This window comes from Salvelinus alpinus, chromosome 20 (genome assembly GCF_045679555.1).
Source record: "Salvelinus alpinus chromosome 20, SLU_Salpinus.1, whole genome shotgun sequence".
Lineage (NCBI taxonomy): Eukaryota > Metazoa > Chordata > Actinopteri > Salmoniformes > Salmonidae > Salvelinus > Salvelinus alpinus.
Genome location: NC_092105.1, coordinates 43,539,539 through 43,556,693, shown reverse-complemented (window position 1 = coordinate 43,556,693; position 17,155 = coordinate 43,539,539). Strand labels below are relative to the sequence as shown.

The 17,155-nt window shown below is 42.1% G+C and overlaps 1 protein-coding gene across 5 annotated transcripts in view; it reads right to left on the bottom strand.

Annotated features, from left to right (window-relative positions):
* Window positions 1-17,155, bottom strand: part of LOC139546945 (kalirin-like) — a 258,891-nt gene that overhangs the window by 30,935 nt on the left and 210,801 nt on the right. For all 5 annotated transcript variants that reach the window (XR_011669290.1, XM_071355934.1, XM_071355937.1 and 2 more), the window contains exon 34: window positions 11,390-11,636. Coding sequence is in view for 4 of the 5 variants with exons in the window: in XM_071355934.1 (XP_071212035.1) it covers window positions 11,390-11,636 (247 nt within the window). In the remaining variant the exon portion in view is untranslated. The remainder of the gene's footprint in view (window positions 1-11,389; window positions 11,637-17,155) is intronic.

The following is a 17,155-nucleotide window of genomic DNA, read 5'->3' as shown; positions in this document are numbered from 1 at the left end:
CAAAGATGAAAACATCATCTTGGTTAACTCGCAGGGCAACAATTAAAAAGGAGAGAGGCATCCCCATCCACACTGACAACCCTCCCCAAAGCTCCCCCCTAAGACTCATCTTCAAAGAAACTTGCAGTAATGCTTCAGATGAAAGGGGATTTGTGGCTAATTTGGTCTTCAAAAGACTCCGGCGGCGTTACAATCTACCCTCAACAAGAATCTAGGTTAGAAGGGAGAAAAATCGGACTCCTATATTACGACGCATTGTTGACAGACATACCGTAACAGAAATGTTGAAAATGAAATGAAAACGAAATCCATGACATTTGTAACACTTAGTAACAAGCATGTTATATAATTCACAGTTATGAATTCAATGTTTATGAATGGGAGCCTACTGTGCAAAGGCAGTGAGTGCCATAATGCAGATCCCCTGACAGCATCTCCAAATCGCTATTATTCATCCTCTGATCCAGAAAATAACCTACTTTTGACACAGCTTCATCCCCATCCCTCTGACTCTCCTCATCCTCTTCTACGAAGACGGCACAATGACACAATAGCATACAATGGCAGTTAATGCCAGTGCAGCAGCTATTTCTCTTACCGTTCACAGCCCGGAGATACACTATATGACCAAAAGTATGTGGACACCTTCTCGTCGAACATCTCATTCCAAAATGATGGGCATTAATATAGAGTTGGTTCTCCCTTTGCTGCTATAACAGCCTCCACTCTTCTGGGAAGGCTTTCCACTAGATGTTGGAACATTGCTACGGGGACTTGCTTTCATTTAGCCACAAGAGCATTAGTGAGGTCGGACACTGATGTTGGGCGATTAGGCCTGGCTCACAGTCGGCATTCTAATTCATCCCAAAGGTGATCGAAAGGGTTGAGGTCAGGGCTCTGTGCAGGCCAGTCAAGTTCATCCACACCGATCTTGACAAACCATTTCTGTATGGACCTCGCTTTGTGCACATGGGCATTGTCATACTGAAACAGGAAAGGCCCTCCCCAAACTGTTGCCACAAAGTTGGAAGTACAGAATCATCTAGAATGACATTGTGGGTTGTAGCGTTAAGATTTCCCTTCAATGGAACTAAGGGGCCTTGCCCAAACCATGAAAAACAGCCCCAGACCATTCCACCAAACTTTACAGTTGGCACTATGCATTGGGGCAGGTAGCGTTCTCCTGGCATCTACCAAACCCAGATTCGTCTGTCGGACTGCCAGATGGTGAAATGTGATTCATCAGTCCAGAGAACGAGTTTCCACTGCTCCAGAGTCCAATGGCGGCGAGCTTTACACCTCTCCAGCCGACACTTGGCATTGCGCATGGTGATCTTAGGCTTGTGTGTGGCTGCTCGGCCATGGAAACCCATTTCATGATGCTCCTGAGGAACAGTTAATGTGCTGACGTTGCTTCCAGAGGCCATTTGGAACTCTGTAGTGAGTGTTGTAACCGAGGACAGATGATTCTTACACGCTACCTCAGCACTAGGCGGTCCTGTTCTGTGAACTTGTGTGGCATTCGCGGCTGAGCCGTTGTTGCTCCTAGACATTTCCACACAATAAATGGTAGCTCTAGCAGGGCAGAAATCTGACGAACTGACTTGCAAAAGGCATCATACGGGGATGATTTCCGTATTTTGAAAGTTACATATCTTGAAAACTTGATTGCTGACAAGCAAAACATTTTTGAGACTATGTCAACAATAGACTTATGAAACAAATACCAAAAGTTAGTTTTTGGGTGGAGTTTTCCTTTAAATCTCGAAAACATCAGCAAACAAGTAAACACTGGCAAGGCAATGCCATGCAATATTAATTAAAAAGGGTTCTTTAATAGTGTCAGCCAGCTACAGTCTGTGAAGTCCGATACAAGCATTGTCTCACAAACGTTTGTAGCAAATATACCTCAAAAAGCTAAGTAACATCCCTGACTGATGTACAGATAACAGCATTGCTCAACAATAACTTTTAGTGAGACGCTTAGGTGTGAGAAAGCTTACACGCATCAGAACGTGTTCTCCACTTCTAACTCTGGATTTCTGGCGGGAGCCCAAAAACACACTATCCGTAGTTTCAGTCAGCAGTAAGGTACGCACCTGTCACTTTGTAACAGCAGCAGCAACACTTAGCTAGAATCCAACCACAACAGGAACGACAATGTCTCCCACTTTTCATCCTGGGCAGCTAGAAGCTCATGGCTCCGGAAGACAATTAAGAGGGAGAAAAAAAAAGATAGATCCAAAATGCACCCTGACTGCAGCTCAGACAACCAGCCACTAGCTGCTCCAAGTTCAGCCTGCTCCACTCCACTGAGGGGAGGGACGGACAGGGAAGGAGGAGGGGATGGGGAGGGGCACCCTACACTCACTACCTCTGATTCACAGAGAGCAGCGTGGGTTACAGAGAATCGACTCAAGTTACAAGTCGGTTTGACAAAGGCAGCACTACGTAGTACTAGCCCGATCTATGGTACTGGCAAACAAAAATACAAAACTCTGTTTATGTACTCAAGATTAAGCCGTTGACACAGACTGCATCAGCCTACCAGTAGTTCCACAAGGCTGCATGGGTGGGAATGGCTGTGAAATGTCATATGCGGGCACATTCCTTACACGCTGATATGAGCAGCAAAGTTACTGATTAGTCTACTGAGGAAAGCCAGCCAGGTTTCAGTAGGTTCATTGCCATGTTACATCCTTTCCCACTATGCCCTCTATATCTGTCTCCAAGTTACACTTCTGAAACAGCAAAGTTCTGTGAGAAGGACCGTGTGTGTATCATACTTTATAGGGTAAATAAGGACAGGTTGTGTCGAATACAGCCAAAGTGCACCTTGGAGCTGTACTAAGAACTAGGACACTGCAGGTAAGGAGCTGTGTGATTGTTATGGAGCGTATCTGGGCTATGTGGCTGTCTGGCTGGTGTCTCTGTTGGGGATACAGAGAGACGTGGCAGTGCTTCGGGGCAGGAACGGACTAATCCCCACACGACCAGAGGGAGGACAGGCAGGCCAAGGGTGTTTCAAGAGGACGAGACGGAAAAGGGACTAGAGAGCTTCACAATGCGCACCTCTGTCTAGATCGACGAGGGTAAGAACAAGAGACAGGACAAAGGCTTTTGAGACAAAGGAAAATCTGTTCTGACAGCTTAGAGTATCTTTAGAGTTGTCATCAATAGATCTTCTCCATCTATGACAGGAAACGCTGAACATTCCATCAGGTTTATCTACGTTTCGGGTATTTAGAGGTTGAGGAAGTGATCGGCCAGGTGATGGGAAAATTGTAGCTCCCCTTTTCAATTGATTTGATGCGGTTAAAACCATGACATTTTGTAAGTAAGTCTTTCTTAATGAACCTCTATATATGATGTGTAATATTCAGATGTAATCATACCATGACATTACTGGCATATGATACATTGGATGTTTTAATGCCATATCCTCATTCATTTCCTCCTATGATGCCTTACTGTCAATAGTATGGTGAAACTGGAGTATAAACAATTTCCATATTGTATAACTGGCACCATACTACAGCTCTTAGATTTGCATGCTGACATAGAAAAACAAGCCCAGCTCTTATCTGAGGAAAGTCAGCAGTCTGCAGTGGATAGGCAAATGAGGTGGTCCCTGGACAAAGGAGAGTTACTGTGTGTCTAATTGAACAGATCATGGAGACCAACCAACCATACAGTACATACACAGAGACATGACACCTCACATTTGGGTGGCCTTCATTTAACTAGCCTTACCACTAAACACGAGTAAACGAGGGATACAAAGTATACTGAAAGCAGGTGCTTCTACACAGGTATGGTTCCTGAGTTAATTAAGCAATTAACATTTCATCATACTTAGGCTCATATAAAAATGCAGTTACCCGTTACCCTCTGCAACTCCTCCAAGGCAAGGTAAACCTTCGGTTTAATAAATGTAATGCCACAGGGGCCCGCCGGTGTAATGGCTAAACTGCTTTCTGTACACCGTACTGCATGATTGTACACATGGATTGGATTGTCCGATTACTAACACGTTAGTTCTACTTTGTTGACTAACGTTTATATGGTGACCATGATGTAGCGGTTAGCGGTTATGGTATGAAGGTTTGGCTTGGGGAGGTTTTTGCCCCTGGTCACAGGCAGCTGTTGTGCTGTGCACTGAAGTTAACAAGCGAAGGGAAAAGGTGAGAGGAGAGCGCGTAGTTGTGAGATGGAATTATACAACAAGCAAAGTGGTGATGCTGTATGTGGCTGCTATCAAAGTGAACTGTGTGGGTATATTCATTCCACCGATTCTGTTGCAAAATTTTTATTAAACAGAAGAAAACAGAATGAAACTGAGGGACCTACCTGAATTTTCCAATAGAAAAACTATTGTTTTAGCTGCAAAATGGAAAGTTTTGCAGCTGTTTGGACTAATGATTACATCCAAGATCAGCTAGAGTTTGCGTTATACGCCCACCCATCCACCCTCCTTGCGTTTTTGCCTTAAATAACCTTCCGTCTTATGCAACCATACCAAATGTAACATATCATACTAATTTGAGTGTCCTGGATTTAAGTTTACTATGTTACGTCTGGTCTATGAGACCAGGCTGAGCTAAATACAGGCAAGAGTGTGCAAGGCGGATTTTGAATGTGTCACTCTCTGTCACCTTGATTACTCCAATTTGTCTCTTGACCTGTGCACCTAAGTTTTAAACTTTTTTTGTAGGCTAGGTTGTAGCAACCTCATGACAAATTTGAGAATCATATTAGTAGCCTAAATCGATGTTACATTGAGCTGGTTAAATGGAGTATGAATGACAGTCATCCAATATGCTGGATAGAAATAAGGCCATGCACATAAGAAAAAATGTCAGTATGTCACAGTCACATGGGCAACTGGTGCTTATCCAACAAGACAACAGGCCAAAGCATATTGTATTGTAAATGTGAGAACGTTTCAGAGGAAATTAAAAGAGAACAGGTATGACTGTGGGGAAAAACAATGTATTGTATCTACGAGGCCACAAGTATGAGAAGTTCCTTAAAAAGTTCATTCCACATGGAGCAAGCGCCGGAATGTTACATAGATTATATTAAATAAATATTGAAGTCTATTGTTTCAGATTCCACAAAGGCGAGGCTTTTGCAGACATACCCATCATACCTCCGGCTCTGGCAAAATGTAGTGCACTATGTCGGGAATAAGTTGCCATTTGGGACGCAACCCTGAAATACTGTGGCTGGACACCATGTAGAAAAAGCTCAGCCGCCTCCCATTCATTTTGAAACAAAGAGTCTGTTTAAAAACTGTGGCGGTGGGAGGAAGTGGGATTTACATGTCACTGTAACTAGGGAAAATGTTTTATCAATAAGTTATATTACTTACTTTCTAGCGTGTCCACGTTTCAGTATGTAATAGGTGCTTCTACACCTGCATTGCTTGCTGTTTGGGGTTTTAGGCTGGGTTTCTGTACAGCACTTCGAGATATTAGCTGATGTACGAAGGGCTATATAAAATAAACTTGATTTGATAATAAACTGGGGATGGTGGGGGCTGATCCAGAGATAGTGAAATGGTTCAATGCAAGGGCAGCTACTGAGCAGTGGAAATACTAGCACGTTGCCATTACATTGACAGTGCATGCTGTTAATGTTAAGTGTGGTCTAACGCAAGAAAAGGGCTGTAATTTAACATAGAAATGTATACTGTTTGAAAAATCAGATACATACAGGTTAGTCATTTTGAAAAACCTAACAGTTCTCTGCTAACTTTATCATCTCAAGCATTGGGGTATTGCTGTGCTCCTCAACCAACAACAACGAATATAAACCCTATTCGAAATAAAGGATGCCTTTTCACAATCATCCTGCTTTCTCCCTGTAGTTCTAAGGAGGCACAGGAAGCGAGGGTGTCCACAGTGTCTCAGAATAAGAACATTCTAGAAGGGATATTTTCGTTCCTAATACACAAAGGAAATCATGGCAAGGAGACAAAGGAAGCTCCTATGCACAATAACAAGAGGTCAGTCACAATAGCCAGTCATTTCACAACATGGATTCCTAGAAAACACACAGGCTCCGTTTACAAAATGTCCGCAAAAGCAGACCATCGGCATTTGTGCAACTAACTAAATTATAAGAAATCATGGCGGTCAACCACCGTGCTCCTTCGCTAAATTAAAATTGATTTTTAAAACTCAGTTTTTTGTTATTGTATTGGACTTGTTCAAAAATATCTGTCAAACACTATTATTCACTAGAAGGATTGATTGCAAAAGAAAGCGGGAGCTGTCAAAACTGTAATGATAAGTGGGACTAAATAATACGTTGAGGGATGGGCCTGATTTCATAGAAAGGAAAGGTGCTCCTGATATGACAATTCAAATTGTCATTTTTTTGTTTGTTGACTTGTATTTATGGTGGTTGTTCTATTTTTTTTGTATGTAATTCCAGTTTACGTCCTCTTGTAGTTTGTTAGGGTAATAGCTTGCTTAGTATATTTTTGGGGTATTTTATTAATGTCCACCACACAGAGGTAGTGGGCTGAAGAGGGTGGGTTGTTCTGGAGGAGGTGGTGTGGCAAGTAGCGTGAGGGAAAATGAACATTAAGCTCCCACGTCCCTATTGTGGGATGGGTTATTTGTAACGTCTGTCAATGGTATTACATGCCAACCATCAAAAAAGAACCTTGGTGTATACATTACCAGTCAAAAGTTTTAGAATACCTACTCATTCAAGGATATTTCTTTATTTTTGTAGAATAATAATGAAGACATGAAAAACTATGAAATAACACATATGGAATCATGTAGTAACCAAAAAAGTGTTAAACAAATCAAAATAGATTTGAGATTTGAGATTCTTCAAATAGCCACCCTTTGCATTGATTACAGCTTTGCACACACTTGGCATTCTCTGAACCAGCTTCATGAGGTAGTCACCTGGAATGCATTTCAATTAACAGGTGTGCCATCTTAAAGTTAATTTGTGCAATTTCTTTCCTTCGTAATGAGTTTGAGCCAATCAGTTGTGTTGTAACAAGGTTGGGGGGTATACAGAAGATAGCCCTATAAGACCAAGTCCATTTTATGGCAAGAACAGCTCAAATAAGCAAAAATAAACTACAGTCCATCATTACTTTAAGACATCAAGGTCAGTCAATACGGAAAATGTTAAGAACTTTGAAAGTTTCTTCAAGTGCAGTCGCAAAAACCATCAAGCGCTATGATGAAACTGACTCTCATAAGGACCGCTACAGGAATGGAATACCCAGAGTTACCTCTGCAGCAGAGAAGAAGTTCATTAGAGCTACCAGCCTCAGAAATTGCAGCCGAAATAAATGCTTCACAGAGTTCAAGTAACAGACACATCTCAACATCAACTGTTCAGAGGAGACTGCGTGGATCAGGCCTTCATGGTCAAATTGCTGCAAAGAATCCACTTCTAAAGGACACCTGTAAGAAGAGGAGACTTGCTTGGGCAAAGAAAGACGAGCAATGGACATCAGACCGGTGGAAATGTATCCTAAGGTCTTTAGTCCAAATTGGAGATTTTTGGTTCCAACCACCGTGTCAGTCACAACGTCAACAGTGAAGAGGCGACTCCGAGATGCTGGCCTTCTTGGCAGAGTTTCTCTGTCCAGTGTCTGTGTTCTTTTGCCCATCTTATTATTTTTTTTATTGGCCATCAGATGTGGCTTTTTCTTTGCAACTCTGCCTAGAAGGCCAGCATCCCGGAGTCGCCTCTTCACTGTTGACATTGAGACTGGTGTTTTGCGGGTACTATTTAATGAAGCTGCCAGTTGAGGACTTGTGAGGCGTCTGTTTCTCAAACTAGACACTAATATACTTGTCCTCTTGCTCAGTTGTGCACCGGGGCCTCCCACTCCTCTTTCTATTCTGGTTAGAGACAGTTTGTGCTGTTCTGTGAAGGGAGTAGTACACAGCGTTGTACAAGATCCTCAGTTTCTTGGCAATTTCTCGCATGGAATAGCCTTCATTTCTCAGAACAAGAACAGACTGACGGGTTTCAGAAGAAAGTACTTTGTTCCTGCCCATTTTGAGCCTGTAATCGAACCCACAAATGCTGATGCTCCAGATACTCAACTAGTCTAAAGAAGGCAGGTAGCCGGTAGCCAAGCAAGTAGCCTAGTGGTTAGAGCTTTGGACTAGTAACCGAAAAGTTGCAAGATCGAATCCCCGAGCTGACAAGGTAAAAATCTGTCATTCTGCCCCTGAACAAGGCCGTCATTGAAAATAAGAATTTGCTCTTAACTGACTTGCCTAGTTAAATAAAGGTTCAATAAAAAGGCCAGTTTTATTGCTTCTTTAATCAGAACAACAGTTTTCAGCTGTGCTAACAATTGTAAAAGGGGTTTCTAATGATCAATTAGCCTTTTAAAATGATAAACTTGGATTAGCTAAAACAACATGCCATTGGAACACAGGAGTGATGGTTGCTGATACTGGGCCTCTGTACACCTATGTAGACATGTAAAAAATCTACCATTTACAGCTACAATAGTATTTTACAACATTAACCATGTCTACACTGTATTTCTGATCAATTTGATGTTATTTTAATGGCCCAAAAATGTGCTTTTCTTTCAAAAACAAGGACATTTCTAAGTGACCCCAAGATTTTGAAAGGTAAAGTCTATATATATTTTTTTAAATCATTTGAATACATAAAAAAATATAGAATAAAAAAGGTTCCGTCCCCCAAACGTGTTTGTGGGTGGTGTAAAATAAAATAGTTGCTATGGATGGGGCTCATTGTTGGGTTAATGGGTTAATGTGACATAGTGACCCCCATGTAAACTCTGTAGACTTCTGTATGCTCTTCTGTTCAACTCTAAAGTTTAATTAGAACAATGGATACCTTTATATTTGAGTCATTTCAGCAATTCATTCTACAGAGTTAATTAAACTCAGTAAAAAGTTTAATGAGAGGAGTATCTGTCAACACCACCACCTTTCAACAATAAATACAAATGCACAAAGGGAAACATCTTAAAAGTAAATGATTTACTCTCCTGTACCTTTTAAATGGTTCAGGATGTGTTCCATCTAGATTACAATTCCCTATACAAAACATTTTACAATGGCAGAGAGAGCCTCATTAAAGTCCTAACTGAAGAGCTTTTACATTTGTCAAGGAGAAGAGGGAGGCAGTACATCACAGAGTGTCAGCGGCATGCGCTGAAAACCCTCTCTGAAGTGGTCTAAGTGGAGACGGATGTTGTACTGAGGTAAAATGTCAAGTGCTCGTCAGAGGCAAAATGTTCCCCAAGCTGTCAAATATCCAACCAACCTGGCTCTAATCCTAGTGACAACCAACACCTCCCTCTACAGGTAGCACCAGGAGATGTTGGATTGTCTAAACAAATGCTTCCAAGTACTTAAAATCATGCAATGCCCGTAGCAGGTGAAACAATGATGAAACAATGAAATATTTGCTGCAGGTACAGTACCAGTCAAAAGTTTGGACACACCAAACTCTTTCAAGGGTTTTTCTTTATTTGTACTATTTTCTACATTGTAGAATAATAGTTAAGACAAACAACTATTGAACAACACATATGGAATCATGTAGTAACCAAAGAAGTGTTAAACAAATCAAAATCTATTTTCTAAGTTAAGTTAAGTGTGCCTTGAATTCTAAATAAATAAATAAATCCCAGACAGTGTCACCAGCAAAGCACCCCCACACCATCACACCACCTCCTCCATGCTTCACGGTGGGAAACACACGTGGAGATCATCCATTCACCTACTCTGCGTCTCACAAAGACACAGCGGCTCGAACCAAAAATCGCAAATTTGGACTCCTCAGACCAAAGTACAGATTTCCACCGGTCTAATGTCCATTGCTTGTGTTTCTTGGCCCAAGCAAGTCTCTTCTTCTTATTGGTGTCCTTTAGTAGTGGTTTCTTTGCAGCAATTCACTATGAAGGCCTGATTCACGCATTCTCCTCTGAACAGTTGAAGTTGAGATGTGTCTGTTACTAAGGTGCAGTTAACTCTAATGAACTTATCCTCTGTGGCCGAGGCAACTCTGGGTCTTCCTTTCCTGTGGCGGTCCTCATGAGTGACAGTTTCAGCTCAGTGCTTGATGGTTTTGCGACTATTCTTGACATTTTCCAGATTAAGACATGAAGGTCAGTCAAAGTAATGATGGACTGTCGTTTCTCTTTGCTTATTTGAGCTGTTCTTGCCATAATATGGACTTCGTATTTTACCAAATAGGGCTATCTTGTGTATACCATGCCTACCTTGTTACAACACAACTGATTGGCTCAAACGCATTAAGGAGGAAGAAATTCCACAAATTCACTTTTAACAAGGCACACCTGTTAATTGAAATGCATTCCAGGTGACTACCTCATGAAGCTGGTTGAGAGAACACCAAAAGTGTGTAAAGCTGTCATCACAGCCAAGGGTGGCTACTTTGAAGATTCTCAAATATAAAATATATTTTGATTTGTTTAAGACTTTATTTTGGTTACTACATGATTCCATATGTGTTATTTCCTAGTTTTGATGTCTTCACTATTACTCTACAATGTAGAAAATAGTACAAATAAAGACAAATCCTGGAATGAGTAGGTGTGTCCAAACTTTTGACTGGTATTGTATATTAATATCAAATCTTTCCACATCTGTGACATTGAATGAGAGATAGGAAGTACAGTATCTCATTACCATGCTGCCAAATAAAACAGTACAATGTTTTCAAAAACAAGGAGGACTAAGAATCTTCTCAGATTTTGTTATACTGAACACGTCAACATAATAAAGGCATTGGCCATGTCCAAAATCTGTCTTGCCTACTACTCACTTAAACTGTATACTATCGTACTACATACTATTGAGAACGTACTCTTAGGTATAAATGAGCGCAATAAGCAAGAAATATCAGCATACTAAGCTCCTCTATACTGAGAACGCATCATCTAATGCACAGTAGATGATGCGTTGATTCCATCCATTGGTTCATTCTGGTACCACGCGTCACCTTATCTAAATATCAGCTGTTGTCAAACACACGAGAGTCTGGAAAGACGATTCTCTTCCTCAATAGTGTGCAGCGAATTCTACTAGATAAAAAGCCAAAATGAATATGACATCCTGGCATTTAAAGCATACTACATTTTCAGAAGTTCACATACTATAAAAAACGTTCTATTTTCGCATACCCAAAATGCCTAACATTTCAAACAGAAGTACGGGTATTCAGACACGGCCATTGTAATTACGGGAACAGTGCAGGGTCCCTATTGGTTTTGTTGACCAATTAACCCATTAGCCAAAGAGCACCTTCAATCTATAAAGATCTACTGATATATCCTTGCAGCACTTTCCTTCCTTTTTTCCCAACAGTAAATGGTTGATGTCCTTACCTTTCCCTGCGGGGAAGAAGCACTCCATCTCCACGCTGCTGCGGGAGTGAGAGATACAGAGGGCCGAGCTGGGCACCAGGCCCTCCTGAGGGGGGCTACGGTCGGTGGTCCGCACCAGACACCAGCCGGGGCGGTCACTGGGCCTCTCCAGTAGCTCTACCGTCTGACCCGTCTGAAGGCTGAGCTCGCTGGAACAACCTGCCGTGAAGTCCTGCAGCACCACTGTCAACTCACAGCCTCCAGAGAGCTGTGAGACGGGAAGAGACCGAGAGAGAGAACAGTGAGTCAAAGTCTGAAAACAAGGCGGGTGTTGGCACAAAAAAGAACCATTTAAATCGAGTCTCATTATCACAGCAGAGAAAAGGAAGGGAAGGGCACAGCTCAGGTTCTAGGTTAAGCCATGTGGGGTTGTGAGACGTATTCAGATATTAGTTTAGTGGAGTGACATGCACACATCCATAAAAACACTTATCCCAGTTGCAGGATTACAGAGGATTATGTAGAACAATGAACCACAACAAAAAAAATGTTCAGACATCAGACAAACTATCAGGGGATAAATGGATTAAAGACCACGACAGTGTCCCAAATGACACCCTATTCCCTTTTTAGTGTGCATGGCTCTGGTCAAAAGTAGTGCACTAAAATAGGGAATAGGGCGCCATTTGGGCTGCCCACCCATGCCTTCCATGGAACAGAACATGGTTAAGGTCAGTGTAAGAGTGTGTCCTGGCATGAAATGCTATTGGATACAAGTGAAACAGGTGTGTACTTCTGACTGAAGAGGGTCAGACTCCTCTGCTTTTATCATTCATAGGCACCGGGGTCAGAGTTTTAATCACACCACAGTATATTACACGAGCACCAACTCCAATTAATACATCTCTATATAAATCAGTAGCACATTTAAAACATTGCTTCATATCAAAGACTGGTGTGTAGCCAGTTGTTAAATTGGTTAAAACTCAACATGCATCAAATATCTGTTCAACACAGTTGACCTAATCTCAGCAACCCAGAACCAAAATGTCATTTTAATGGCCTGTTCACGCGAGATTACAGGTGACCTTATAATTAACTCATTATCAGTATCAGAGATCAGATTAGTTTCTGGAGAGAGAAGAGTCATGTAGTAATATTTACACCCACTAAATGATTACACTGAAAGATTTTATTATTTGACCATGGTGGTGAAGTGAGGTAACACACGAACCATAGGCCTATAGATCATGGTCGTCTGGTGATTATATGCCTGCGTTCCAAATGGCACCCTATTCCCTACATAGGCCTAGTTCACTACTTTGACCAGGCCCCATAGGGCTTTGGTCAAACGTAGTGTACTATTAGGGAATAGGGTGCCATTTGGGACGTAATCCTACGTATTATAACTCTACCTGAGGAAACGGTCGTAGCCTACACCAGTTTGATAAACGAGATGTCATAAATGACTGCAGTCTCCCAGTTGTGAGGATATCACTAGTCTCCTACGATTATGAATGTTCTCTGGCTGAGGAAAATACTCTCTGGTTTCACAATTATTGTCTAGCTAGCAATCCATTTGAAGTCAGTAAATCTCCCACCATGGGGAATGAAAAATAGTATCAACCCTCGGGCTGTCACTCCGAGTCCACTCAAAACCTCCTCATATGCTCCGAGGTTCTACTCTGGTCAACCTGACATGGACTGAGTCCCAAATGGCACTCCATTCCCTATTTAGGGTGCCATTTGGGACGCACATGATTGCAGGAGAGTCCTTACATTCAGCACGCTGCACAGCCAGATGGGAGTGTGACAGGGTTCGAAGAGAGCAGGTACGAGCACATATTCAGTTACAACTTGAGTAGCAGTCTAAGAGGAAGTGTAGTCAAACCTATGTGTATTTGCGGCTATAAGAACTCCTGAATTAGGGTTGCAAAATTCCCGGTCCATTTCACAATATTCACAAGTTTTTCAGAAATCCTGGTTGGAAGATTCCCGGAATCATTAGGGAATTAGCTGGAAATCTGGTTATAAGCAGGAAATCAACCAAGAGTTCTGTTTACGTTACCGGACGTTTGCAACCCTAGCCTGAAATAACCCAGCAAGTAGTCAATACTGCCACAGAGAGAACAAACAAAGTCCAATGTAGTACAGATCAAGGACACAAACCTGAGTTCTCTCGGTTGTCTACTATGGGGGTTCGAAACAGAGGGGATTCTAATCACACCACTTCTTTGACTCCTTCAATAACAAAACATATTTGACCAGCAACCAAACCCAGTTGGAGGGAAGTGTTTCAGGTCATCTTGAACGGAGATCAACTCCAATCTCTTACTGGGAACAGGAACACTCTACAAATCATCCACTCCCCCAGAGAGCTGTTTATAATAAGAGCACTCCCTCTCCATAGCCATGTCCCAGATGGTGCCCTATTTCCTATACAGTGCACTGCTTTTGACCAGAACCCTATGGGCCCAGGTCAAAAGCAGGGAACAGGGTGCCATTTGGGACACACCCTTCTCTATGATCATGTTCAAGGTTTTAAAAACAGGCTGACTGAAGCAGCTCCAATCTAGCTTCAACAGAACAAAGTGAGGCTCATGTTCTGAGTAAGAACACACTTCTGTGTGAGGGAGGATCCTCACACAGGTCAGACCCATCCTAATGGAAACCATGATCCAGCCTCCCCCACTCCTCTAGACCACCCATAGCTTTCTGTCAGCATCATCTGGCAGTTCCTCACTCCCTACATTGTTTCCCCCCTATTCTAAAGTTTAACCCCTGATCCTCAGTGGTGCTTCATTAAAGAGCTCACTATGATAGGAGGCACTGTAAGACGAGTTTGACTACATGGGCATGGTAAACACAGATTGTTTCAGGGGCAGAACTCTTAGGACTAAATCTTGTGGGCAATTATCTTAAAATACCCACACAGGGTCAGTTTCCCCTGACAGAGTTCAATGATAAATACACTACCGTTCAAAAGTTTGGGGTCACTTGGAAATGTCCTTGTTTTTGAAAGAAAAGCAATTTTTTTGTCCATTAAAATAATATAAAATTGATTAGAAATACTGTGTAGACATTGTTAATGTTGTAAATGACTATTGTAGCTAGAAAACCCCTTAGAAAAACCTTTTGCAATTATGTTAGCACAGCTGAAAACTTTTGTGCTGATTAAAGAAACAATTAAATTGGCATTCTTTAGACTAGTTTATTATCTGGAGCATTGGCATTTGTGGGTTCGATTACAGGCTCAAAATGGCCAGAAACAAATACCTTTCTTCTGAAACTAATCAGTCTATTCTTGTTCTGAGAAATGAAGGCTATTCCATGTGAGAAATTGCCAAGAAATTGAAGATCTTGTACAATGCTGTGTACTACACCTTTCACAGAACAGTTCAAACTGTCTCTAACCAGAATAGAAAGAGTTGGAGGCCCCGGTGCACAACTGAGCAAGAGGACAAGTACATCAGTGTCTAGTTTGAGAAACAGACGCCTCACAAGTCCTCAACTGGCAGCTTCATTAAATAGTACCCGCAAAACACCAGTCTCAACGTCAACAGTGAAGAGGCGACTCCGGGATGCTGGCCTTCTAGGGAGAGTTGCAAAGAAAAAGCCATATCTCAGACTGGCCAATAAAAAATATTAAGATGGGCAAAAGAACACAGACACTGGACAGAGGAACTCTGCCTAGAAGGTCAGCATCCCGGAGTCACCTCTTCACTGTCGACATTGACTGGTGTTTTGCGGGTACTATTTAATGAAGCTGCCAGTTGAGGACTTGTGAGGCGTCTGTTTCTCAAACTAGACACTAATGTACTTGTCCTCTTGCTCAGTTGTGCACCGGGGCCTCCCACTCTTTCTATTCTTGGCAAGTTCTTTGTTTCTGGCCATTTTGAGCCTGTAATCAAACCCACATAGTATGATGATCCAGATACTCAACTAGTCTAAAGGCCAGTTTTATTGTGTCTTTAATCAGAACAACAGTTTTCAGCTGTGCTAACATAATTGCAAAAGGGGTTTCTAATGATCAATTAGCCTTTTAAAATGATAAACTTGGATTAGCTAACACAATGTGCCATTGGAACACAGGAGTGATGGTTGCTGATAATGGGCCTCTGTACACCTATGTAGATAGTCCATAGAAAATCTGCCATTTCCAGCTACAATATTCATTACAACATCAACAATGTCTACACTGTATATCTGAACAATTTGATGTTATTTTAAAAATGGACAAAGAAAACGTGCTTTTCTTTCAAAAACAAGGACATTTCTAAGTGACTTTTGAACATTAGTGTATGATGGCTGCAGAATCTAATACACACAAAGAGATCCTATTAAACTACTAAAGGGGCTATGTCATCAACCCTCAAAGTTCCAGAATGGGGTGAAAATGGCAGCCATATTAGTCAGGGAGAAATCCAAACCAGTCTAATTGGAATTAAATCAAATAAAATTGTATTTGTTACATACACATGGTTAGCAGATGTTAATGCGAGTGTAGCAAAATGCTTGTGCTTCTAGTTCCGACAGAGCAGTAATATATAACAAGTAATCTGACAATTCCACAACAAATACCTAATACACACAAATCTAAAGGGATGGAATAAGAATATGTACATATAAATATATGGATGAGTGATGGCCGAGCGGCATAGGCAAGATGCAATAGATGGTATAAAATACAGTATATGTGATATGAGTAATGTAAGATATGTAAACATTATTAAAGTATAATTATTTAGAGTGCATTGTATAAAGTGACTAGTGATCCATTTATTAAAGTTGCCAGTGATTGGGTCTCAATGTAGGCAGCAGCTTTTCTGAATTAGTGATTGCTGTTTAGCAGTCTGACGGCCTTGAGATAGAAGCTGTTTTTCAGTCTCTCGGTCCCAGCTTTGATGCACCTGTACTGACCTCGCCTTCTGGATGGTAGCAGTGTGAACAGGCAGTGGCTCGGGTGGTTGATGTCCTTGATGATCTTTTTGGCCTTCCTATGACATCGGGTGCTGTAGGTGTCATGGAGGGCAGGTAGTTTGCCCCCAGTGATGCGTTGTGCAGACTGCACCACCCTGTGGAGAGCCTTGCTGTTGAGGGCGGTGCAGTTGCCGTACCAGGCTGTGATACAGGCTGACAGGATGCTCTCGATTGTGCATCTGTAAAAGTTTGTCAGGGTTTTGGGTGACAAGCCAAATTTCTTCAGCCTCCTGAGGTTGAAGAGGCGTGTGGGTGGACCATTTCAGTTTGTCTGTGATGTGTACGCCGAGGAACTTAAAACTTTCCACCTTCTCCACTGCTGTCCATTCGATGTGGATAGGAGGGTGCTCCCTCTGCTGTTTCATGCAGTCCACGATCAACTCCTTTGTTTTGTTGACATTGAGTGAGAGGTTGTTTTCCTGACACCACACTCCTAGTGCCCTCACCTCCTCCCTGTAGGTTGTCCCGTCGTTGTTGGTAATCAAGCCTACTACTGTGTGTCGTCTGCAAACTTGATGATTGAGTTGGAGGTGTGCATGGCCACGCAGTCATGGGTGAACAGGGAGTACAGGAGAGGGCTGAGAACGCACCCTTGTGGGTCCCCAGTGTTGAGGATCAGCGGGGTGGAATGGTTGTTTCCTACCTTCACCACCTGGGGGGGCGGCCCGTCAGAAAGTCCAGGACTCAATTGCACAGGAATGGGTTGAGACCCAGGGCCTCCAGCTTGATGATGAGCTTGGAGGGTACTATGGTGTTGAATGCTGAGCTGTAGTCAATGATCAGCATTCTTACATAGGTATTCCTTTT